General features: G+C 43.9%; 1 protein-coding gene across 2 annotated transcripts in view; it reads right to left on the reverse strand.

Moving 5' to 3' along the window:
* znf385c (zinc finger protein 385C) overlaps positions 1 to 26,272 on the reverse strand; it is a 141,266-nt gene that overhangs the window by 77,056 nt on the left and 37,938 nt on the right. For both annotated transcript variants that reach the window (XM_036550881.1, XM_036550873.1), the window contains exon 2: positions 12,428 to 12,691. In XM_036550881.1, coding sequence (XP_036406774.1) covers positions 12,428 to 12,691 — 264 coding nt within the window. The remainder of the gene's footprint in view (positions 1 to 12,427; positions 12,692 to 26,272) is intronic.

The raw sequence follows: 26,272 nt of genomic DNA on the forward strand, positions 1-26,272 counted from the left end.
GCATTTCAGTATAAAGAAAGACAAAAATAAATGATTTTTTCTAGATACTTCTCACAAAAGACAGAAAGCCAACCAGGTCAAAATTTGCAACTATTTAACAGAATTTATTTAACATTTAAAAAAAGCCATATTGTGCAACCCTGTAATAACCTTCATGTGAAATTCATACAATATTTTGTTGTCCTTCTATGAGTCAACCTTGCAGTTCAACCAATACAATAAAATACATTACAAGTTTGTAAGACAACCCTGCAAGAGATCCCTGAGCACACAGAAAGAAAACATGTCTGATGTGATCCAGTGATTCATATGCACGGCGATATGAATCACATGGAATGTGATGAGATGGCCAATTCCAAGAACGGAGGGCCGCTCCTGTGAATATTCTGAGGAACACTAATCCCAAATGCATGACTGCTACTGAAACTTCTACAACACATCCTCAGTCTTACCTAGATGGGGGCAGCGGCAAAATGAATTTTTATTTTGAAATGAAACAAAGACAGATGTGAAGAGGTAGCATGCGCTGACTGAGGCGGAGGAGAGGAGAATGCAGCTTGGTCCTGCCACAGTCGTTTGCTCGCTGGTGGAGATGCAGAGCAGTGCAGATCCTCCCTGAAATTCGGCACTGGTTCATAATCCTCTCTGCAGGCGTGCTCTCACCCCTCCCGGGCTCCACGGTGCTGGGACACAGCAGGAGCGGGTTTGGTTATAATTATACTGCCTAATGCACAGACCCAAATCTAATTCAATGGACCTTTTGGGGCCGCCCTAATCCCGTTATCAGCCTGAACAGATGCTGTTGTACAGAACAATACATGTGCGAGAAGTTGCATTGTAGCCCTGAGGAAGTCATGAGCTGGCCTATAATACAGGGCATACGTCCATGCTGCGATTGTGTTCTGAATCCTGAATCTGTGCACCACACTGGTTCTACATGCCTACAGTGCTGGATACATGTGCTATCATGAATCCCAAATAAATTAAAAAACACGTCACAGCGGTTTTCTTTAGGCTGTAAACTCTGAACATGCAGACACAAATGAACAGACGCTGTAGGAATACAGTTAATAAGCAATGTGTACACTGTGCATGTGGTGCAGAGACTTCAGTGTGTAGGGAAACAGAGGGGAAGATGGAACATTTTCTCTCTTTGAAATGTCTCCCAGCTGGATTACATCCTATTAAAATCACTTTCATTTTAAGGCGCACTTCATTAAGAGGAATAAAAGGGGCCAGCCTCCCCAGGGAGAGGTGCTGTGTGAGATAGGATTATTGAGCACAATTTCAACCCTTGTGCTTAAATTAAACGAACACTCATTTTAATAAATGTGGCTTGCCCTCCCCTTCAAACTCTGTTGTTGTCAGTCAGCAAGCAGCCCTGCAGAGATATGTGTTTGTCTGTGCGCGGACAGGGCTGCAGCCTGAGTGCGTTGGATTGTGCTTCATTGTGAACATTGTGTTTGAAGTGCGCTGGTTTGGCTGTGCATGCGCACCAACACGCCTCTGAATATGCATGTGTGTGTTTGCGTGTATGTGCCTGCGTGTGTCCATGGTCCTCTGGCTCTGTGTCGGTGGTAGTGCCAGCATGCGGACTCTGTGCCTGTCCTTGAGGGGCCCGGCTAGGCCCTGCTCTGCGCAGGCAGTCTCTTTCCAGCACCCGCTTTGGCCTCCTTTACAACACTGTATGTTTAGCTAACAAAGAGCCTTGCACTCATTAATTTGTCTCACAGAAAGCACAGTAAAACAAAACAAAACAAACACAGAACAGCAATCTAGACCCTACTTCTGGAAGGTTCACAGCAGGTTCTCTTTAGGCAGAGTTTGGTGTGGCCAGTATGCTGAATCCCTGTGTTTGTGACATTTGTGCAGTGGACTTGCATTTTTTTTTAAATTAAGCTGCCAAGTGGCATGCTGACAGATGTGGAGCATATTAAACCTAATTTATATGCTGCAGATTTGGCCCATAATAAGCCCTGGCAGTAGTACAGGCCATATGAAACATGTACCATGTATCCACCATTTAAAGCAAATCCCTTAACCTCTACTGCATTTTGGCGATCTGAGCAGAAAATGAAAGATTAAGAGATTCTTACTCATTTCACTAATGTGGGAATGTTGTGGATATTATTTTTTTCATCACAACACCAGCCTATGGAATATAATCCAATCACGATGCCTTTGCCAAGTTTGGTAGAGTAACAGGGGGACACAGTATTGTAGCATTCACTGCAAAATAAATGTAGCAGAGACATTTTCATAGTTCCAGCTGAAATGCATGAAAGGAAGAGTGGGCCCCCTCTCCTTTTCTGTGAAGCTCCTATGCTTGCTACACCTAGTTGTAGCACAAATCCCTTCTGAACCTTCCAACCAACATTACCAACTCATATACTGTAGTACGTCTCAGGTTGGCCACTCTACCCATGTGGTCTGAACCAGATTCTGCATGACGCCCCAAGGTTGTGTGACACAGGTGATGATAAAGGCTGCCAATTTTGCTCTGGCTGAGCTGGGTCTCAGAGGACTTTGGGCAGGAGTCTGGCCTACATTCTACTAGCGGACAAGCACCCCCGCCATTCCTCTGGACTTTATCATTAGTGGGGAGCTAGAGAGGCAGCAGACCAAAAAAACGTCTGTCAGGAAATGAATCACATTTGCATATCGCAACTCTTTTTTTTCCCTGACATCTTAAATCTTAAATAAATTAATAAAGGAATAATAATGAAAGTCACTGCTGAGGAGCCTCCGGGTATCTAAAAAAAAGACTTGCTGCCTCTCCAGAGCTGTCTGTGTGGATTTTGCCTTTTCTTCCTGTTCTTCACCACTAAAAATGGGAGGAGACAAGCAGCTGTGAGGGCTCAGAATCACTGAGAACCTTTTGCTCTTGTTGCCTACAACTGTCTACATGTGGGTCTGCCGTCTACTACCAAGAGATACTCCAAGTAACTGATGTGAATTTAATTAAACTGAGCAAGTGAATTAAACTGCCCCAAATATTCCTCAGAGGGTTTTTCAAAGTTTTTTTTAGGGTCTTTTAGTGCAATTTCAACAAAAATGAAGAACTGTCATTTAATGTTCTGATTTTTATTCACTTATTCTACTACATGCTAAATCACATTCCCAAATTTAGATTTTATGTGCATGTAACTTGGTGATCTACATTTCAACCAATCTACATTTCAACAGCTGCCCCCCCTGGTTACTTGCAGGGAAATGTGGTTCCATGCGGAGTTCATCTGTGGCATATTTGAGGATTTGTTAAGTCAGCTCACTTAAACCTCTCCAGTTTAACTACAGCAATAACTTTTTGGGTGTATGCTAATTTATCTGTACTGTTGCTCCATACACATGCCACTGTGCACACGTGCATGTTAAGACAGTGACATAACACTGCTCCACTGCAGTGCCTGAAACAGCACAGAAATGCATGACTTCAGAGCAGTTAGAGTCACGAAAGGACACAGTACAATTCATAATAGGTTTCCAAAATGCTCTACTTTTTATGTTACCTTTCTCACCTTATATAAGCACACCAACCGTTAAATTGTTTTCACCATTATATTTGTATTGCAATGTCATTTGGAATGGTTCTTTATGACAAGCCACTCAGGTTCTGCATCACTGGGACTCGACTGAAAGAAGCCGGACTGGCTGAGCACATTACCCACACTACATTGCTACACTGTTTCACTCACTGACAAGAGCATAAATATATATATATACACACACACATTCTCTCTCTCTCTATTGCTCTCTCTCTCCCTCTCTCTCTCTCTGTCTCACACACACACACACAGTACGGAGTCCAGGATGGACAGACTGTGCTTTCAAGAAACACATTAAGTGGTCTCGAACTGCAATAAATGGCTGCACTTTTCCTAGAAAATGACAACCTCACCTTCCATGTCATCCCCCTTTCTGCCCCACTGTACAATATGTCACTTAGGAAACCTGGGCCCTTAGAGCAGTGGTTCTCACTGGTGTGCCGTGAGGCAAAGTGAAGTGTGCCGTGGAATTTTGAGGAACCCGATGTGTTTTTATATAGGTGTGTGTGTGTGCACTTATACTCTGTGTAAAGACCGATGTTTTATATTGTGCTGTTAACCCTTTCATACGTAACTTATTTTTATGCTATGTAGCTTGCGTTACGTTACATGGTTCGTTATGTTTTCATTAGCGTTATTAAACTTCTCATAGTTTTCAGTTAGCATTTGCTATATTTTTTTAATGTTAAACCACTGTTTCTTCAAAGCTAAAATTAGTCAGAATTTTTCCAATCTAGTGTTCTAATCGCACCAGTTTTAGCATACGCGCTAAACGGCAAATCACACTGGTGTGACCGTATGTGCAAAAGGGTTAATAGAGCAATGTTGTGTTTTATTTCATTTTATTTTAGTATGTTGCTGTTCATGATGCCACACTATGTCGGACAAGTTCTTGCTCCGATGCACTTCAATGCATTTTTAATAAATTATATGATTGCCTGTCTGATTTAATAATTATTTGACAGTCTGCTGTAGTGCAATATGAGTCAAATCTTGCTAATGAGATTATAGCCTACCATAATGTGTGTGACATTCTTCATAATCGATAACCAACTTTAAGCTGGTGTGCCTTGACGTTCTGGTTTGACCTTTGATGTGCCTTAGCCCCAAAAATGCTGAAAACCTCTGCCTCAGAGGACTCAATTCGATGGGATGCTGAGCACAAATAGTGTGCATGTGGGAGAAAATCACCAGCATCTCAGAAATTTTGGATTATATTTATCTGCTTTTACATAGAAGAGGGGATGGAAGAGATGGCTGCTCACAATGGACTAGATGGAGGTTACAGAAAACAAGGGTAGCTATGAAAATAATAAACTGGTACTGTACACTGTACATAAACACTAAAAAACATTTTCATATGGATAACAGAGGGAATACAGAAAATTCAAACAGCATCATCCTAAAAATGACAGAGAAACTGACAATTTGCTGGAGGTCCCTCATTTACGTTTCCTCTGGCTTCTTTAAATACACAGATATCTAATGATGACTGATGAAAAGCTGACTGATGGACATAACTGTGGACATAAAAGCTTCTATTGCCTGCAGTGTGGTCACTTACATTAGAATCATATGACTGTCTGTGACCAAAAGCTAAATGCAGTCATCCAGCATGGATGACAGATAAGGACAAAGCAAAATCCTGGGGATCTACAGCAAGAAAATAAAAATTGTAACCAGCTAGGTAAGTGTAGGTCCGAGTTCTCACATCTAAATACACAAAGTATTAGGCAAAAGCTGCTCTCTGTATTCACAGGCAACTGCTGGGCCGGGATGAGTCCTTAATTGCCTCGTTGCCAGACGGAACCTTGGTCACGGCTGGACAAACAAGAGGACAGTCGTCAGCATGCATGAATTCTAATGACTAAATCTAAAGTTTGGTATGCTCTTACTCTATTCAAGGACAGCTCCTTCTCATCACAATGCCAAAATGGAGCCTTATAGAACTACATAGGCTGCTCAGAGATAATACTTTTACCTGTATACTATCACTGGATATCTGAACATATATTTAAAGCATAGTGTTAGCTCTGCAAATCATATATCAAGGATGCCAGCTCTCTCGAGCTTTGAGAAATTAAAGTTCACCAAGGTGAAAACACTTGAGAGGTCTGGTATGAAAAACACTTCCTGTAGCATGATCTCATTTTCAATAAACACGGTAGCAGAATAAATATCATGGTCTTGTGTTTGACCTATCTGATGTCTAATTCTAAGTCTCACATGGGAGGCAAGGTGACTAGGACAAGGAGTCAGCAGCTTGTGATGGGGGCTCAGGTGTGGGGCATGAAGTTGCTTAGCTGCTGCGACTCTTCCATGGGGGTTGGGGGGTTGTGGGGTCATCCCTGGAGCAGGAGGACGCAAACCTCCATATCGCTGTCTCTGGGGCAAGGAGCAGTCCAGCAACCGCCGCTGCTCCATCGTGCTCTCCCTCAAAGCCACGCCGGATGTTGCCCAGCTCCAGCAGGACGCGTGAGCTTAATTAGAACACAGGACGACCTTCTCCTTGCATCAGAAGTGAACAAACACAGGTAGCCCGAGGGCCACCGCAGAGAGCATATGAAACTGATGCCAGCTCAACATCCCATTTCTGAACATGACCGTCTGCCTGTCTCAAAGGCAGCGGAGAAATGTTCCATTTTAAGGTGTTTTGGTGACTGGAGATCTCAGCTAAAATACGCCCTTTATCCAAGTGCTGTATGCATCAATACCCAAAGCTGCCACTAATGTATCAATACAGTAGGGTGAGTGAGGTAGAGGACTGACTGTGAAAACCTGAAGGCAGACTAAACATTCACTTTGTAGATCAATACTTAAAAGATATAAGACATTAGACAACATCATACATCCTTTACTTATGGCACAAGCATCAAGCCCAAGCACAGAATAATGAGAAGACGAAAAAAAAAAAAAAGTCAGCGAAGTGGAACAAAAATAAAACACAGATCATCAGATGCATTCATGCGGAAAATCCCTGCTTTTAATCCAATTTTTCACACGTTATTGAAAAGCAAAGGGAGGATAAATACAACGCTAGAACAGGCAGAGGGCATGACAGATTTTAATGACAAAGTCAGGGCTGAAAAATAAAAAATAAATAAATAAATAAATAAAAGTCAGGAGAGATAAGGGAATTTTCCACGATGAAAACTGAGTTTGTCTTCAGAGACAGGCCATTTCAGGGGGAGAGAGAGAAAGCAGTATGGTGAGATCATTTAACTTCCACATAGGGGTCATCCTGGACTACAACATACCACTGTGACAGAGTGGGCTGAAGGCGGGCATGATGTCTCACTACATGCATCTCAAGTATGTGAGCAGCGACAATCTCATTGCCCTGGCTCTGGTCTGCGTGGTGGGATATATTCCCATTTAATTGCTTTTAAAAATATTTTGGAAGCGCACAGCTGCTTTCCATCCAAGTGTTACTGAGCCTAATTAAAGAGTATTGCGGCATTGATCCCTGATACAGAGTGCTGTTTATTTTCGAGTTCTAAGGTGGCTGTGGGCAGAGTTTGGAGAGTGTTGACTTGTGAAGTACACAGCCTCAGATCTTGAGGTGGGCCCACGCCTGGATGTGATGCTCAACACCGCCGGAGAAAAAAGGTTCTCTCCATGCCCTTGCAATACAATTAACTTAGCCCCTGAACCTGTACGAATCTGGAGATCCCATCTGCTAGAGCTTAGCAGCTCATTATTGACAGAACAGCTCAAAGAAGACCTGTGCAGTTGCCCCCTCAATCACATGGAGGCAGGCTCTCTGGTTCAGGGACTCTCACTTACAGTTTTGTATTGTCTCTGTTTTAGCTTAACTCTCTTGTATGCACTTTTTAATTTGCTCTGGATAAGAGCATCAGCTAAATGACTGCACTTAAATGTAAATTCAACACCTGACCAAAGTTCAGTCCAGAGCAGGGACACAGCAGGGAAGACAACACAGGCTCCCAGTCAATCAAACTCAAATGAAGACCTAGACTGAGGGATGCACATAACCACAGAACAATACACGATTATGCAAAATAAATCACGGTTACAATTCTGTTGCTGCCACAATCCACAACCCAGCACTGAGGGAGGAGAGGCTGCAGGGGTGGCAAAGAAGATCAGCCTACCCTTGATAGTGGAATTCTGGCTCCTGCACGCATCCCCCTCACCCACCCACCCGCAAAAACGAAACATCTTATTTTTCAGTTTGTTGTCATTTGGTGCGTATGCTCATATTTACACGTTTTACATCTCCCGTTTTCATCCCAGATCTAGATGTTATATTTACCTGAGGGAGTACTGATGTCGCTGCGCATTTCTCGTTGGACAGTGTGAGGTGCTGAGAGAGGTGAGGGGTTTGCATAGCTCTCTCTGCAGCTGTATAGTGTCTGCTCTGTTGGCCCCTCTGCATCCCTGCAATGCTTTCGTGGGCACACATGGAGCGAGAGGCACAGACCCTGCTCTCCAGTGAAATCAGGTCAGTGAGAATTAAACAGAGGAGACATTTTTCCACTATTTATTCTGAGCCTGCAGATTCCTCTTGCCCTGAGTAAGCAGGCGCAGAACTGTCAGTTCTGTGAAGCAGCCTGCGTGTCTAATGCACAGGGGCATGCAGAGTGTGTGTGCTCACACATACACACACGTGCAAGTACACACATACACATCTCACTTGGGATCCCAGTTCCCCAGTGAGAGCTGCCTATCACTCAGAGAGGCTTTATGTATACAAGAGCAGATTCACAGAGACAGAAAACCCATGTCTGATTGAACCTTTGTGCCTTACATGAAAACATAACCTAGACATACACCTAACATATCATGTCCACTAACACTTAAATGGAAAGAGTGATTTGATCATTTCCAGACAAAACAAACTTATGGACATAAATCCAAACTCACTCTGACTTGCTCTCTTTCACCTGCTAAAGGGTACATGGAGTCCTGCTGCTTCTTTCTCCCCCATGAGCAGGGCACAAAAACCAGTTTCTTCTCCTTCTAACACAAACATTCACATTTGCACGTCAAGACACACGTGCCAGCACTCCCCCTCCCTCACTTCCACACTGCGACTCTTGCTCCCTTGAACACACAATATATGACTTTTGGCTGTATGGCTACACTGCTGACAGTGTGGAGGATGTGAGGGCACTGTGCGCCTGTGGGAGTCAGCAGAAGGTGAGGAGAGATAACAGCCTGTGACTCATGTCAGGGTGAATCTGTGGCTCCCGTCTGAATCTGCGTGTCCTGATCCTGCTGTTGGGGCATAACTTCCGCTCTGCCTTAGAGGAGCATAAACGGCCCTGGGACAAGGCTGGAGGGGCAGCACTTCCTACTAATGCCATTTTAAATGGATGCAGTGGTTAGACCGCAGTATAAGGTTGAACGAAGTTCATGCAGAGCAGCCACCATCTAACCCCATGCTAACAGAGAAGAAGGTTTTATTCTTATTCTGGAATGAGTGTCCCAGTAGGAGTGTTCCAAGCAAAGAGCAATGCTCATGAAGACAGAAGTGGGATCTCCAGGGGAACAAAATATTATCACACTGAAGCCACATCCAGGGATAAAACACTGCTCTACAGCCTTAGTAAACTGTGCCATTTGGCATCAGGGTGATGAAGGCCTCAAGGTCAGAACGGTCTTGTTATCCCATGACTTGTAACAGGGGATTATATTAAAAATAAAAACAAAAGGACAAATTACTTTCAAAGGTGTAAACCTCTGGAACAAAATCACTCCAACACAACCCAATTCAAAAGACTACAGCTGCAGACTGGCGAATAATCCAGGAAAAAAACTTCACAGTGAATGGAACAGAACCACCGTAGGGGCAACAATACTTTACTGTAAGCAATTTTACCCTGGTTACTTACCTTATAGACAATTGCACTTTAGTTTCAGCTACACAGTAATAAATAATAACTAGCACATTTAGCTGATTTTTTTTGCTGTTGCTGAAGCATACCACAGCAGTCTAACTATCCATCTATCCATCCATCCATCCATCCATCCCTCCTTATACATCTTTCCATTAGAAGAGTTTGGAGCAAAGTGTCTTGTTGAAATATTTCATATACAATACAGAGTCTTAACTTCACACTGAGTACAATTGACCTTTCTTTCAGGACTCCCTTCCAGGTGCCGCTGAGTTTAAGCCCCAGTCTGACCCAATTCAGCTGTTGCATGCAGTCTATTCTTCATCATGCACAAACACAAAACACCAGCCCAATGTGTTAGGTTGTTGTCTATGGATGCATGTAGTCCTTACCATGGCTGTGCAGGGTGCTGCTCTGGGGGGAAACAGCCATTCCCCACTGCCAGGCGCACCACTCAATGCTGTAACCACCCCTGACACTTCATTAGCCCATCAGAGGAGTGCGTGGGACCCAAGCCCTGTTGTTACTGAGTTACAGCAGTACTGAAGACAGTGGAGTGGCAAGAATGTGTTTGTCTGCAACCTAAATTCAGTTCCAGTCACAGAATGGAGTGTGGTACACACATGCCCATTGATTATTCGTTTAGCTCCTCTAAAGCATCATGATTACTGCTTAACTGCAGCCAGGAATTCTATAGTATAGTACTATACTATACTATAATTCTAGTATAGTAAAAGCAGTGTAAAAAGGGATAAGACAAAGGGAGAGAAATGATGATGGACAAAAATGAAAAAGGACAGAAATTAGTACAGGAGGAATAAAGGATGGAAGTTCTTTACCTGAGTGTTAACCTGTTGTAACTGGCTACCCTATTTTCATTTTCAGGTCACCAACCTCCATGCTGTACTGCATGTTCAGATAAGGAGCTTTCTTTCTTGTTCTCTTTGCGCACGCACACACACACACACACACTCACACACCTACTGGCTGAGATGCCAGCAGCACTGCAGAAAATAGACTGATAACCAATGGAGCCTGTAGGGACATTGTTCATATCAACACATTTATTTTACTGGTGTATTAATCTTAAAGTCAAGCATACAAACCGGTGCCCCTGGGAATGTACAACCTCCTTGTGTGCCCTAGGTCTGCTGGTACAAGACAATGCCTGGGCTAAGACCTTCATGTGGTGTCCAGAGGTTCACGACATGCAGCTCAAAGGCTCAGCTTCACATACCATTGAACCATTAGACACACTTCAGGCTGCATTTCGGCTAGATGATAGAGATATACCAGGCAAACAGAAGGTTGACAGGCAGGATTTTAGGCTCTTAATACTTAGTGCTTCCTTGTGTTTTGCATTGCTGCCTAGACCCAAGCACTAACACAGACTGTTCCCTGTTTACAGGTTTGTCCTGTCTTTCCTGTCAGAAGTCAGACAGGACAGCATACTAAGGGGTCAAAACAGTTTCACTCTCTCTAACTACATGGCTATGAAAGTGGGTTTCCTCAGATACACTGATGAAAGGCAAAATCACCCAACCACAGCAAGGCTACAAATTCAGGATGAAGGAGTGATGGACCAAATGCAAATCCATAATAAGCATGATGTTTCTAACAATCCCCAACAAAAATCAGCATCAATAAGGCCATGGACCATATAGTCCACAGTATATCTGTAGACCTCAACGCAGCACAGATGAGCACACCTGACTGGATCTGAGCCTTGATGTCCATATGAGAACCAGCATGCTGACTACTGTAAACAGAGTATGAAACTGTTGAGGTGAATAGGATTTCCTTGTCCTGGTTCTAGGGGCTACCTGCTGATATCTTCAAAGAAGAACTTAAAACATACCAATTTCCAAATCCAGTGCAAAGAAGATTTGTATGTACAGTATATTTGGCCATCTGTGATAAGAACAATGTACAAGCACAGTATCCACACTGAAACCTGCCTAACACAGCTCTGAGATATGAAGTGTGCAATTGCAAGACATATTGGAGTGGTGACAGTTTTGGACCAGAAACACATGCAATAAAGCACTAAATGTATGTGACAAGTGGGATGTTAATTTCACTCACAGCATTAAGCGATATAAGTTCCTAGAAATGGCCTGAAGGCATATCTGACTGTATAATAAAATGTAACCACTAATCATAATTACAGTGTAAATTAATCAGTAATATCCAATATACCCACAATCATCCCTGCTGTGAGAAGGTACTCCTTATGTAAGCGTGATTCTGTGTTGGAGCCTTAAGGCTGTATTCACCCTGCCGCCAAGCAAATTGACCTGCAACTTTCCAGAGAAGAGTTTTCACAACATCTGGTGTTAGGATGTGATGATCAGATTCTTCCAGGAGGCCTTACTCTCACCCCGCCTCCGACAAGCCTAAATATTTTTCTATCCAGAGTATAATCAGTAACAAAATCAACAAATGACAGTACCTCTGTGGCTCTGAATGAAAGGGTTTTGCTTTGCTCTGACACTTTAGTTCCATTGAAACCCCTCTCTGGAGAACATGTTGTGGCGAGAGAAGAGTGTCTGAGTTCATTGGTTTGTTTCCCCAGCACCCACGCCTGTGTCTGCTCTCAGCATGGCACCTCTGCCTCGTGCCTCCAGCATAGCAGTGTGGTGTTTATGTGAGTGTGGAGAGAAACCCACTGCTCTCCAGACATGCAATACACCATCTCTGTGAGGCTTGAACACCAGCAGCACATCCTGAACATTTCATTACCTGCCTGTTATATCCTAATATATTCTTTTCTACATCCATAATGAAATTGTTACCCTTTTCCCTAGAGAACTGCATTCAACTCTGGATTGCTGATCGTTCGCACCAGAAGGGCACAGTGATGTCAATTTTGTATTCCAGGTTCAGATGGCAAGAAAGACTTGAGGCCTTGCAGTACTCCTAAATAGATCGGACCGAACAGCCACACACATGCAGTGTGTGAGGGGTACTGCCCTCGGGTACAGAAGCAGCAGAGAAAGGGGGGTGGGAAGGTTCTCTTACCTGTGCTGCCGCTGGACTTGCCATTGCTGATTTGCTTGAGCCTCTTTTGATGGGACTTTCCGTTGTAGTGGATCTGCGCCTGGGCAGGTGAGTTCAGCTGGATGTTGCACACCTCGCACAGGGTGTATGTCTTGTGTTTCTTCTCCCGCTTCGGCCTGTGCTCTGAGATGCCCGATTGGCCCTCTGAGCTGTTTCCGTGAGATTCGCTCTCCAGGGAGTGTCCATTCTCCAGCAAAGGGGTGGGGCTGAAGGGCCGCTTCATCCCTAGGGAAAGGGTGAAAAGTGGAACAAGGGGACAAGGTCAAGAGTTAATGATCAGAGACCTTCAGGGAGTACTTGTTTTCCAGGCCTGGGAAAACATGACCTTGCAAAACTGTCCTAAAGAAGAGGTCAGTTCAATAGTGGTTTTATTCTGGAAATCCACCAGTAAATGGGGCTAATCTCCTGGCCATATTTGGGCATTGAAGAGTATGGCAAATCATCTTACTGGGAACAATAAGACACTGCTGCTCTAATTCTCAGTATTATATTCAAACAATTGCTGTTAAATATGATACCTAGCAAAATGATATTGAAGTAAAAATAATCATGATTCACAGAGCTTTGCAAAAACATGTGGCAGCTGATCCTCTTCTTATATATACTCTGGGAGCTACATCAAGCAGAGGGCTTGCGGAACATTCAGACCAGGAAATTTGGGAGATGAGCTTCTCCCTTCTGCCACAGGGGGGAGGAAGTGCACCACTTTCAGTGGGCCAGTTTACATGATCGTATAGAACATGCCGATGAATGTGTTCTGCATCAGCCTCCTTCCCTCTGTCCTGCCAGATTGCTGCTGGCCCCTTTAATCCATCATTCTAGGAAAAACACACGCTTATGCTCTCAATACGGTAGCAGTGTGCCAGTGGCACAAACTATATGATTAGTTCTATAGCATCATAAAGTAAATCTACTGCTCTTAGATTAGAATCAAATTATGGGTTATTCTTTCATAAACAGCACACTCTCACATACATACAGCATAAAATACACTTTAAAATTATAGCACATTAAGTCTGTGCAGATCATATAACTGTGTATATGTGTATCTCAACCCTCTTCGTCTTTGTATTCAGCAACAAATAACTGCAGGCTTCACATTTCACAGCTTCAATAATGCCTGCTGTTGCCAGGGAGTGGTGTGACTGCCACAATCCAGCATCATTCCCATTCCATCATCCTACCCATCACGTCTCCACCTCTTGACGAAAACTGGACTCTTTTTTTTCCTGGGATTTGCATGAGACACGGGTACTGCAACCTCTTGCAGAGCATCTCGCTGTGTTGTTGTCTCCCTCTTTCTGTTGTCAGAGTAAGAGAACACTGATTCTAGAGTTGTTGCTCAGAGAGAAACACTGGTGCTAAAACTCAGTGGTGTGAGCAGCACTATGCACTGACGGTCCATCCACAATCACCTCACATCTGTGCTTCACGGACTTCAGCCTTCATCACTTCCGCAGTAACTATAAACATATCACCGAAAAGAATGTCCACACACAATGGCGCCATCTGGACCCTACTCTCAGGACACTGTGCAGTGTGAGTATGCTTCTGGGGTAGGCACTACTCTCATTGGCAGAATGGTGTTTTGTTCTTGTACATATGGGACCCTGATCACAGCAAATATCACAGCCAATGCTAATAGTGTCATGCAACACTGCTGCATCAACCACCCTCCACCAACCACCTGAGGAACCTGTCTGCTCCTCACAGCGCTGACCCTCAAACTCGACGCTCTCTCTCCCTACCACCCCTCCACCAGTCCCACCGTCCCTCCCTCACCCTGTCTGCTTCTTGCTCCTTTTGTCTCATGAGCTGAGTCTGCAATATTTCCCTTTTACATGATGTGAACCCTCAGTGCCTCCCTGGTGCAGAACTCCCCCTCTCTCACTGCAGTATTATCTATTCTCTGTGTGACAGCTCTGCTCCAGGGCATCTGCAGGGGCTGACTGGACAAAGACAGCTATGCAGGCTGACTGCAAGCCTTTTTACTACAAATGGTCTTTTAAGGTGCATGAGGACAAAAGAGTTTAGCTAAGATGGCACGAAAACCTTTGTTTTACCTCCTGGTGAAACCACTGTCACTTTTCCCTAAAATTATACAGCACTGTTAAAATATTCATTAGCAGAGGTGTTCCAGTCCATACTGAACACATGTTTGTGGATGACGTTTGACCGTACCACACGGAACTCTGAAGATCACAAATGTAGGTCTTACAGAGTCAAGAGTCCAGTTTCTCTACAAGATATCCTATGAAAACCAAAGGAGCAAAGACTAAGGATAAAAGAGCTTTCTCAATATAAGCTCCAAAAACCACTCCACAGCTAGTTTCTAGAGGAGACCTGTTTCCAGGTAACTTCTCTGTGGCCTGATACCCACTTAACAAAGCAGAATTCCCAGGCGATCCCAGGCCTAGCCAGAACCAGCGTCACAAATGCTGGTACGGCTTGCAGAGCTCTTTGAAGCCCTGAACACCCATTACCTCAGGTTAGTTTCTTTATACCCAAGATTACTGCAGTGACTGGGTGGCAGGGAGCAGGTGTTACTTTCTGACTCTGCTTCCTTTATATTTGATATTAAAAGATAACACTGCCACACAAAGAGAACAGAGGAATGACCTTCCTTAAGTACAGTGGATACCAGAGCGCTAGATTACTATTGATCGAATTCTTGTGGACGTGAGAAATAAATTAAGTCCATTGAAATGTGCAAGAAACGAATACAGATGTTATCTGCAGACACACTGTATCGTTCTGATTTACAATCAGAGAGCCAACATTAATTATATTGTCATCTGATACCATTATTATGGAATTTGTTACTATTATAATAAAATAATGGGAAACTGCTAAATCTTGGTACTTTGTGATACTGCTGTCAAATATGGTGTAAAAAGAAAATGCTTTAAAAGTAATTGGTTCTCTATAAAGCTTCTTTCATAGTTTTTAAACAAACAAATATAAGGTAGAGCTAAATGGTTGAAAAGGGGTAAATGCATCAGCCCTCAAAAATGTCTGAAATATGCCCAACTCAGTGTTTTTACTGCAAGTCCCAGAGATGTTTGAGAAAACATATAAAAACTTCAAAAGTGTGTAAAACAGCCAGGCTTACAAATGTCCATTTCATAACCAGAATCTTTGAGCTAACCCTCAAGATCCATCACATGTTTTTGAAAAGCTGTGGAGAGTCAGGTGTTGGCACTATATAAAGACTCTCTTTATGTCTGTACTCTGTGATCCCTACCTACCCCACCCTAACCTCCATTACCCAGCAACCCCTGCATCCATCCTTTCACAAAACTATGGACCTCTCTGGATCCCAGTCATAGACTGTATATCTCAATCACAGAGATGATAATGCTGAATCAAACTGTGATGGACCTTGTAATAACATCCATTTGTCAGTTTTTTTTTTACCTTGACACATCACAAACTATTTTAATCAATGTGACAATTTTAATTTTCTTTTCTTCCTACGTAGTGACCAGAGGGCCTCCCAGTAAAGAATCTCTGCAGATGGCAGCCCTGAAAAGGATGAGTTTGCAGTTTAGTATGTTGGTGTGGAATAAGTGACATGTTGCTATTTATCTAGTATCAGCACTCCTGCTTCTGTGAATGTTTTACACTTTTTCTCCTTTCCTCCTTTATGCAAACCTATTTTGGAATTGACAATTGCATATTAGGCACATCTCACCGAGACAACCTCTGCTCTTGCACAGAAATGCTGAAGCAAGTGCACTTGCAGACAGCACACAGCTTTTGTCACTCTCCAGAAGTAGCACAGTGCATCATAGTGAAGTGAACAACAATTAGAAGACTACTCCACTGATTCCTGGCACCTGACACAGGCACCTGATGGATCACAAGGTGCCTGAGAGTGGTGAGACAGGGGCTGACCTGCTCACCCATATTCCTGGTGAAACAAATCTGATTTAGTCCGCCACATTCCAGAAAACATGATGACTGCAAAACGAGCGCCTTGCTGATGTAACCACTCAGGAGCCTGGTTCCGAGATTATTTGTGTTCAACATGACAAAAAATGTGCAGCCTTCCAGGGTGAGCATGTTTGGACCCCGAGGCTATGATGAAATAGGTAACATTGGTAACATAACAAAAAATAGATAACATTGCAATCCAGAAACAATTCAGATTTGACTGTCACATTCTGTAATCTTTGACCTGGGTCTTGCCTTAACCCATGGAGTGCCTCTCACACTTACACCAGCAGTACTGATTGAATATGGCTAATGATGTGGAGTGGACTGGGTGATTGGTTTGGCAGTCAGGCAGTTTTGCCAACATATGCCAGCCCTGCCCATAGCCCCCCTGCATTTGTGATGAGACCCCTTAAGGCAGGTCATTAGTCACTGTCTGATTTCTTGGTGAAAGCAGAGGCTCACCCTACCAATGGACCTCAGCAATAAAATCAAAATTTACGATCCAGCAGGAAAAGGTTTCTAAAATACCTTTCTCTCCACCCTCTGACGGTAACGCAATTCACACACAGCTCATAATACCAGAGGTGTAGAAGCCATTGGCATTGAAATAAATAGCAGTCTTGATCCAGCCGTCTAAATATACACAAACACTCCTCAGATATCCACACCTCCTAAATCATACTGGTGAGTGACAGCAAAGACAGAGCAGAGACCACTGAACAGCACCATGAAAAAGACAACACAAGTTTGCAGCACGCCACCAAAACACGGCACACAAGGTGACCTTTTCCACACAAACACATAAATAGTTCCCCTTTGAACCACATAAATACAAATACACAATTTTGGAATGTTGCTCCTATTACGTGTGTGTGTGTGTGTGTGTGTGTGTGTGTTTGTGTCTTGTGCACCTGTTACCAACCCCCTCCCCTTCACACAAATGCACCCACTGCAACACATGGTGTTCTGTGTGAGTACTGGGATGATGGATGCGCCAGTTCCTAACCGTTTATCATTCCCTGCTAAGCCCTGCCTGCCATTAAGAGACCCACTTGGCATGGTCTTAATCAGGGGGAATAGAGCTGTGAGACTGCAATCACAAGGCCAAAAATCTGCTGGGATCTCCACTCGTTTTGCTGCTACATTCCACTCAGGGAATCAATGCGAAGTTCAGCCCCATTCAGTACAATAACCGTGTGTCCACCTATACAATCCGTCCAGAGAGAGAGAGAGAGAGAGAGAGAGAGAGAGAGCGAGAGAGAAAGAGAGGGAGAGAGAGTAGTGGAAAGAGAGTAGTAGAGAGAGAGAGACAGAGAGAGCTCTTAGGACTCATTGCGATTATCATTATGAGTCTATTACTATTATCATTATTTCTGTTACCATTATGTTACAATACAGAGGGGCTGTGGGTCATTATAATCACATCTGCTCTTAAGCTCCACCATCATCGCTGATAATGTATTTTTTAATGAAGAATAACTGCTTAATTCTACTCCCAGTTCTATAGATATTAACAGGGTACATAATGGATTGGCAAATCTGCTTTTCCTTAACATGGTGAATGTCTTTCTCTGAATCAATAGGGGAACAAAAATAAATAAAAAAGTAAATAAATAAATAACGATGTGCCAAATGAATTTATGTTCTCTTCTAATCTCTGCTTGCAGGAGTCCTGGCTTGGCTTGGCGCAAGGTAGTGTTTGCCTGGGCTATGTGGTGTGTTTGTACACCAGCCAATCTGTGCGTCAGAGGAAATTTAAACAAGCTTTCATCAGAGCACTGGGTGTATTAGCATGTGTGTGTATGTGTGTGTGTGTGTGTGTGTGTGTGTCTGTGTGTCTGATTTCTGTGGCACAGATCACAAATAGAGGGATATGTGATGCTACCTTTTCTCTGCTTAGGATGTTAGCCTACTATATCTACCCTGTTATGCAGGATCCTGGCAATGTGATAGCATACTCCTTTAAGACTTTGGCTACAGGAGCTCAGAGAAAGGTAAGCCTTTTGATCTACAATAAACTTAACAACAACATTTTGCAGAAGAGCAATGCATGTGCGAGAGTGTTTATATCTATTATAATAGACATTAGGCATTTTTTTCTCCCAGCACAATGTTAGAAAAGAACAGACTGCATATATTCAGGGTACAGAGTGCAACAAATTCAGAATGATCAGTCAGAATGCACTACTTATCCAAAAGAAAGTGCTGCCACCACACTACCGTTGTCTTTATGGGTCAGTACGCTGACACTGCAGATATTACCTTCATTGTCCTAAGTACCCTAGTGTCTGTGGGTATATATAAGAAGGTTTCACTGCATATGTGCGGCAGACACAAATTCACCCCAAATAAATGTGCTGTTTTGTATGTCTCCTGGCAGCAAGGCTCGGAGACCCATACAAGGCCCATACCCACACCCATACCACTCTCTCAGAAGGTCATTTTGAGTGGTACTGAATAAGAACACACATCTGAAATGGGCCCTAGTTTGAGTTTTATTCCCCGTCCCCCTGACTGTCATAAAGAGGTGACAGAATGCTTTTTAAAAGGACATGGATGGGTACTTTGTGTCACTGTCAGCAACTGGGATGGGGGTCCAGGGATCCATATGCTTATACCCATCTGGGTTTAACTTGGTCCAACAATATCAGTTTCTTCAGACTAAAGACACATAAGATTTTATTCAACAACATTGTATCTGAGTGAATAAACACAATCCAAGGTATGCCTTCAGAATGGCAGCACTATGACTCTAATGAAGCTCAGAATATTTTTTTTCACAGGGGATAATGGGGGACGGGACATTCCAAGCACAGCCATGGAAACTTTCACTTCAGGCAAAAGAAGAATGGCCTGGAGACAGACTGCTCTAAGGAGCTCTTCCCATAGAGAGAAGACATGAAGCAGTGCTAGGTGTGCAGTGTCTTGCAAGATTTTGGACCACCTGGAAATGATTTGGTTCCTTCCACTCTGCAGAACTGGTTGTGGAGCGACTGCAGTACAGTGTGTTCTGATGGAGGTGTCATTGCCAGCTCACACAACTTTCCTTCTTCCTATGTTACGCTAAGAAAGAACTCTCTAAATTTTGGGCTGTTGGCAGCTGACCAGAGTAACTGACCCTCCTCTCAGGTAGCCAGAAAAGTTTCTACTATAACACCCCCCATCCCCCTTGGATAGTGCACCTGCCTGCATGCATGCCCACCCTCTCCCCCCGCCTTCTCTTCTGATTTCAGAATGCTATAGTTAGCCTAGCAGATGCACCCAAATTGCCCGCATTCTCTCCAGACCACAGGCATGCCAGTCTGGCACCGAACCAGAGACCTACCAACACATGGCACAATCATCCTCTCTCTGCTCTGCATACAGTCACAGAGAAGCACAATGCTCTGCCCCATACCCTGCCTGGACCTTCTCAGCCCATTAAACCCCATAATGGCCACGAGTCAAGGACTGATTTATAATGCTGCATCTTCAGTCTGCCTTTTAAATTTTACGGTGTGGCTGTGACAGCCCTGCATGCGTCTGAGGTAACATTAGACCGGACACCACATTGCCTAGACACTGACAACTGCATTAACATCATTGTCTTTTACTGCCTCTAACAAGTACACACCACAGACCTGTCATCACTTGCTCTTTTCTAAAGTGCATTCTGGGAAGAGATTAGTGAAGAGAATGGTGGATGTGGAAGACTATTACACACCAGCATAGACTGGATTAAATGCAAAATTGGCAACCAATTTTCACCTGACATCTTATGATGCCAGTGCGAGCAAAAGAAATTCTCTAAAAAGAAGAAATGGTCTATTCAAAAAGGAAATGGGTGTCATACACCTGCTCACTAGCCATTTTTGTCTGTAATTCCTGTCGTTTTCCATCGTTTTGTCATGATAGCGTACACATCAGGAGAGGGGCAGAAAGGAGCAGTTACGAGACAGCCATGTGGCAAACCAAACATCATGTTCTTGGACTTGCAGCCTGTCCTCATCCATGCAGCGTTATTGTGGAGCAAATGCACAACAGCAGTAAGTTATGATTAGCCAAACACTCTGGATGAAAAAGGACTCCATCTGTCAGCGCCTTGTCATTGGGCCATCCCTACAGAGGAAATGGAAAGGTCGCCTCTGTGCTGCAGAGGCAGACGCTGGACACAGATGTCCTGGAGTTCACTCTATTTTCACGAGGCTGAGCTCAGAGCCCGGGAGTGACTGTGATTCCCCAAAGAGGATGTACGCCAAGAAAAGTGTCCAGTGTCATCGAAAGAGATATAGGGACACTCAAACACTCTGCAAAAGGCTGCCACATAATTCTGCAATCTCAAGGGCTCTTGTTACACAATACCATAGCCCCTATACACATCGCAACCTATGGTTTAATTATAGCAGGGTCATAAGGGAGGAGCTGATGCCTCTCACTATTCACGGATTAAAGGAAACAACCTTTTCCTGGAAAGGCTCCTATGTCCTCTCATACAGGGAAGGATACCAGTCCAGTGAAGATGGTGCCCTTATGAGAATCTGTGGTTCCCTGCTGATCTCAGGGGTGGGGGGAGGGGGGACTGGAATGCAGGGGTACTTGGTGAAAGCAGACACCTCTAGCTCCCTGGGATTCTTCACCAGGAACATGCATGTCCCGCCATGATGCCTGTCAACAGCACCTGCCACCTTATAAAAGGAACAAGAGCAAGAGGGCACTGTGGGACAGGGATATGTGTCCTAACCCCCTCTCTTCTCTCTCTGTTCATGATCAGCCTGTGTTTGAACAGGCTTTTTGCACGTTTCCCTCTTACTGTGCTTGTCGTATCAGCAGCACATGAAAGAGTGGTGAATGAAGATTATGTGGAGGCCATATATTGCCTCCGCATTGCTTCCTCTACTTTCCCCTTCTGTGGCCCATTGCCAAAAGCCTCATCCGCTGCAAGAAGAAACAACGGTTTGCTGTGTGCGATACATGACCAAAGCCTTCAAATGCAAGTGGTCCAGGTCTGATTGAACCGCTTGATATGTATTTCACTACCCAAACAACTCCTGGATGTGTGCAATACAATACAGTGTTCACTATACTGTACAGCTAAATCAATCAGTGCTTTTCAATGCAGTTTTCCTGGTGTCTGGATTTCATCATTACACATAATACATACACATACAGGTAGTACACACGCGCACACACGCACACACACACGCATACACACACACACACACACACACACACACACACACTGTGAGAAAAAATAACATCAGATTGCTGATGTGGTGTGGCTACCTCTTCCCCACCCAATGCAATCACAGGAGAGGTAATTGTTGTACTGAGCTGATTGCATTAGACAAAACACAGCATCTCACTAATGACATTATCTCAGTGGGAGAGAATTAATTACGTTGATAAAGCAAGATTCCTTACAAAAAAAGCAATGATGGCTCACCGCGGTATGCTTACCAAGGTGAGAAATGGCAAGTTGTATTATATTTGACAAACTGGAGCATTAAGCCAATGTTTTAACATGGCACCAGCCACAGGCTAGCAAATATGCTGGTTACACGATCCATTAGCAGTTAAACACCTGCAAAATAAACACCTCTAAATGGTCTGGCCTACTGCATCTCCTGTGAGAGTATTACACTGTGCAGGACAAGGGGGGCTAAAGTCCATTAGCAACTGCAACATCTGCAGTTTCAAGTACTACACTTTCACATATTAAAAGAAATCTGACATCAGTCAAGCATCTTTCATCCAGATGACTAACTGACCAAAGAATCTTGTTCTTTGCTTGATGCTGAAATGGAGATGCACCAAATACTTAAAAATAAATAAAGTAAAATGCAGCTGGGAAGAAATCAAACTTTTCATACTGTTTCTGGATTTTTGTCTGTGACTAACAGCCCTACAAACAGTGCTGTCCCTCCCTGACTGAATGACTTACTGAGTGAGCAGCAACATTTTACGGTGAAATGGCCGAGCAGTGACAGCAGGAATGAACTGTGCTTGTTCAGTTGTTCTTTTCTTTTTACCCAAACGTAAACATCCTCACATATTGAAATGACATGCAACCCATACTGGTTCCAATCTTTTCATCAACACTCAGTCACTGAATAAGGAGAAATGATGGCAAGAAGTGTAAGGTGAGGCTGAGCTGAGGCCAGTGGGCAGGCTATGTTGGTGCTGACCCATACAGTGGCCACTGGATCAGTGTGGGTGTTAGTCTTGGCCCAGAGATGCTCCTCATCTCCAATATCAAATGTACCCATCAGCCCCCTGCCTGGCCAGATGGATGAGATGTAATTTTACTGGAAGGATTACCCACATTGTTTACGTACCCACGGTATTTAGGAACATATTGTTTGGGTTGCTGAGCGACTCCAGCTGCAGTAGAACACACAGAGGGCAACAGGAACATGATGGAGAAGCAGAAATCAGAGAGACAGATATCTGGAAAATATACAGGCAGACTGGGGGGAACTGAAACATTAAATCCCCTCTCAACTTACCTAACTGACTAACTAACTTCATACACAGATTCATGCATGCAGGGGATTCCTCTGAGGAATATCACCGCTGCCCAGGTTTTTTTTTCCCTCCAGTTAACATTTGTTTGAAAGATGTGTGTGCCTGGATACCGTTAATGCGACTCCTGGACTTCACAATAATGTTGTCATTCATCACAATCACACAAAACAGGATATGAAAGGGCATTGAGGAATTGCTCTAAACATAGGGATGAGAATGATTCAGGAAGGAGCAGTTATATATATATTTAATGCTCTTGTAAATGTGCACTGCATTGATGAAGGTAGCCAATGCCAATGCCAAGGCCATAGAACAATGACACATAAAACGTAGTGGGTTCAATTCACTGCATTATGTGTAAATGAATGCCTGTGTACTGTGTATGGGGAAGTTTTTGTGAGACAGCCTGAGCCTGTCAGGGTAGTTTTGCGTGCATTTGGTTTACTGTCCACCTGACTGCACACTGTGTGTGCATGCGTTGGTTTTGGGTTTTGGTATCCCTTCGTCACAACTAAATGTCCATACCCAAGTTCTCCTAGTCCAGGTAACAGTCCTCCACTGGGAGATTAAATGCAACATCCACCAAAAAATGAGAAAGTGTCTACAGGTTTGAGAGATGCTACTCTTCTAATGGCACTTTTGTGTGCGTTTGGCTCCTTCATATTCTGCACCCATGCTATAATCACCAGCCACCTTTGTCTTTTATAATGGCCATAACACCCACACTTGGGGACACAACATATGGTAAACGTCAAAAGAGAGCAGGCATGGATCTTCAACCCCACCAGAGATTCCAGTGAACCGTATTCAAACCCTTTTGAGTGTCATTAAAGCACTTTATACAAAAAGTATTAAACACCAGCCTCTCCTGCGAAGCACTGACACATACGACACTTGCTGCTCAAACTAAGAGGACCGTTTTGGATGCGTTAGGGGAAATGATGACGAATGATGAGCCCTGGATCTGAGAAGCCGCAGCATGTGAGATTGATGAGGTGCAGGGAGCAGTTGTTCCATCAGACCTCATGCGTGAGAGTTCCTGCACACTTCAACAGCCCATGCTTCATCCGTCTGTTCTGGCTGCCTATTTAACAGTTTGCAAAGGCAGCTTGGACAAAGTAGTGTCCCCGGACCGACTGACATTAACTATCCCCGGAGACAGTTTTACCCCCGTCTGTGCCACCAATTTAACAGAAGTCAAACAATTTTGCATCTTGCACACTTTGCCTTTATTGTGAGTTATGTGAGAACAAAGCTTGAAGCACCGCATCATGACTTTTTTAATGTCATCTTATAGGCAGTATAAAAATAATGACCCGTCTGTAATATCACAGTAAATGTAATCTCCATTTTCAGACAGATGTCCTTGCAATCTGAGAGGGTCTGGGAGGTACAATGCAGCATGGCTGCTGTCTTTCATAAAGCTGGTGATAATTTTACAGTGGGGCTGTTTATTAAAGGGTACGTTGATGGCATTAGCAATGCGTGACACAGCAAACGGGGGCTGGAGGGATGTGGGAGGAAAGCATAACAGCAGACAGTCATGAGAGGTGAAAGACTACATTATTTAGTATTCCAAGTCATGGTCTGCACAGCAGAAAACTTTTATTAAATCTGGATCTTGGAATCTCTGAGTATCTTGCACATGTTCCCTCACTTCACCTTAATGATGAAGGAAAAAAAAAAGTGATTCATCCATTGTAGAATCTGTGCTAGATTCTACAATGTAGTGCACTTACATGCAAGTATCTGAGTATATGTGGGTTTAATATTGTGTGTCTCTCTCTATGCATAAACTCCTGTGGTAATGTGGACTCCTGTGTTTCTAGTGTAGTTTGTGGATGCTGCATCGGTGGGGGGGGAGTAGTGGGGCTGATCGGCTGAAGACACATGATGCCGTCACTGCATGGGGACAGAGGGAGGAGGGCTGTGCTCCACTGCCAACAGTTTCCTCACAACAGTGTAATATATTTACAGGTCTGGGGCTCCCAGTGTTACACCGAATAAACTTCCAGTAGCAGCACTCTGCTGCAGTGACCTAGAGTGACCTCAACAGCACTGATATTCTGTGCACAAGACGGATGCCACGGTGTTATATTCACAGTCCCTGAGGGGGTCCAAATTCCCTAACCTGGTAGTGTGCACACTCAGTACGCAAAGCCAACAAATTGAATTCCTTCCAAAAATTCTCAAATCAAGCTTTTAAAAAATTACAAAGGAAAGTGGCTGACTTCTGAACTTAATCATATTTCATTGATCCCCCTTCTAGACGCCACAAAAATATAACAGCGAATACAACACGTGAAAACAGATTTGCAGACAATACTCTGGGTCTGCACCAAGCCTTACCCCTGTCCAGGCTTGGGGCTTTGTGCTCCTTAAGCGCAGGGTGTCCCAGGGGGGCCATTAGGCCCAGCTGTGGTGAGAGTGAGCGCGTGAATGTGTGCTGACAGAACCATCTGTAACACTCGGTATGGACACACAGGGACCCGCGTCGCTGCCAAGGCTTGCCTGCTGTCTCGCTCACACGCCGAGGGGCTGCGGGAGGAGAGTTGCGCTGATAAACAGGCCTGCTCCTCTTCATTTAGGGTCATTCTAATAACAGCCTCGTCTAAGATCATCAGGCTATAACACAATCAGCATGGGCTGAGTAGTTACAGTAGCAGGCACTGCTATTGCCCAGACCTAATGGGCCCTTCACAGTTATGGTGCATGTCTGCGCTAATTATTTATGACATTTACAATAAAGTGATTTGAATTAAATTACCGCAGTAATTACATTGCTATTAATATCATCAAGATGAATTCTACCAACACCATAAAAAGAATCACATACTGCCATATATTGCTGAAGATTTAAAGTGTCCCTCTTTGGAACACTGTGCCCACTGTAGGGTGGTGAGTTAGACGAATAAGGAATTCTGTGTGCCGTAACGTGAGTAGTGGAGGCAGAGAGTGTTGCTGATTTTACAGCTTTGGTCTGGTCAGACAGAGAGATGATTAATTTATCATGTCCTGGACTCAAGCCAAACTAGAACCATCTGCGCGATGGACTACACTGGGATGGATAGGGACCCCAAGAACATGGTTGTTATTCAAACCCCTTGCAGGGCAAAGGATGGCCCCTTTAGTGGACAAGGATTTCTCACGGCCACTGAGGTTAGCGATATCAATCAAAGACCCTCAACAAAATCAACACAATCAGATTTCAGAAGACCATCCCGCCCCCTCCTTAGCATTCCGTTCATTCCTCTATGGCATTTTGTCTTCACTTTCTTTCCTGTCTATTTTAAGTACATGACATTGGCTCTGTTACTGGTCATTTCCATACTGTGTTAGCAAACTGTGTGACTACATATAAAA

Source organism: Megalops cyprinoides, chromosome 1 (genome assembly GCF_013368585.1).
Source record: "Megalops cyprinoides isolate fMegCyp1 chromosome 1, fMegCyp1.pri, whole genome shotgun sequence".
In the NCBI taxonomy this organism is placed as follows: domain Eukaryota; kingdom Metazoa; phylum Chordata; class Actinopteri; order Elopiformes; family Megalopidae; genus Megalops; species Megalops cyprinoides.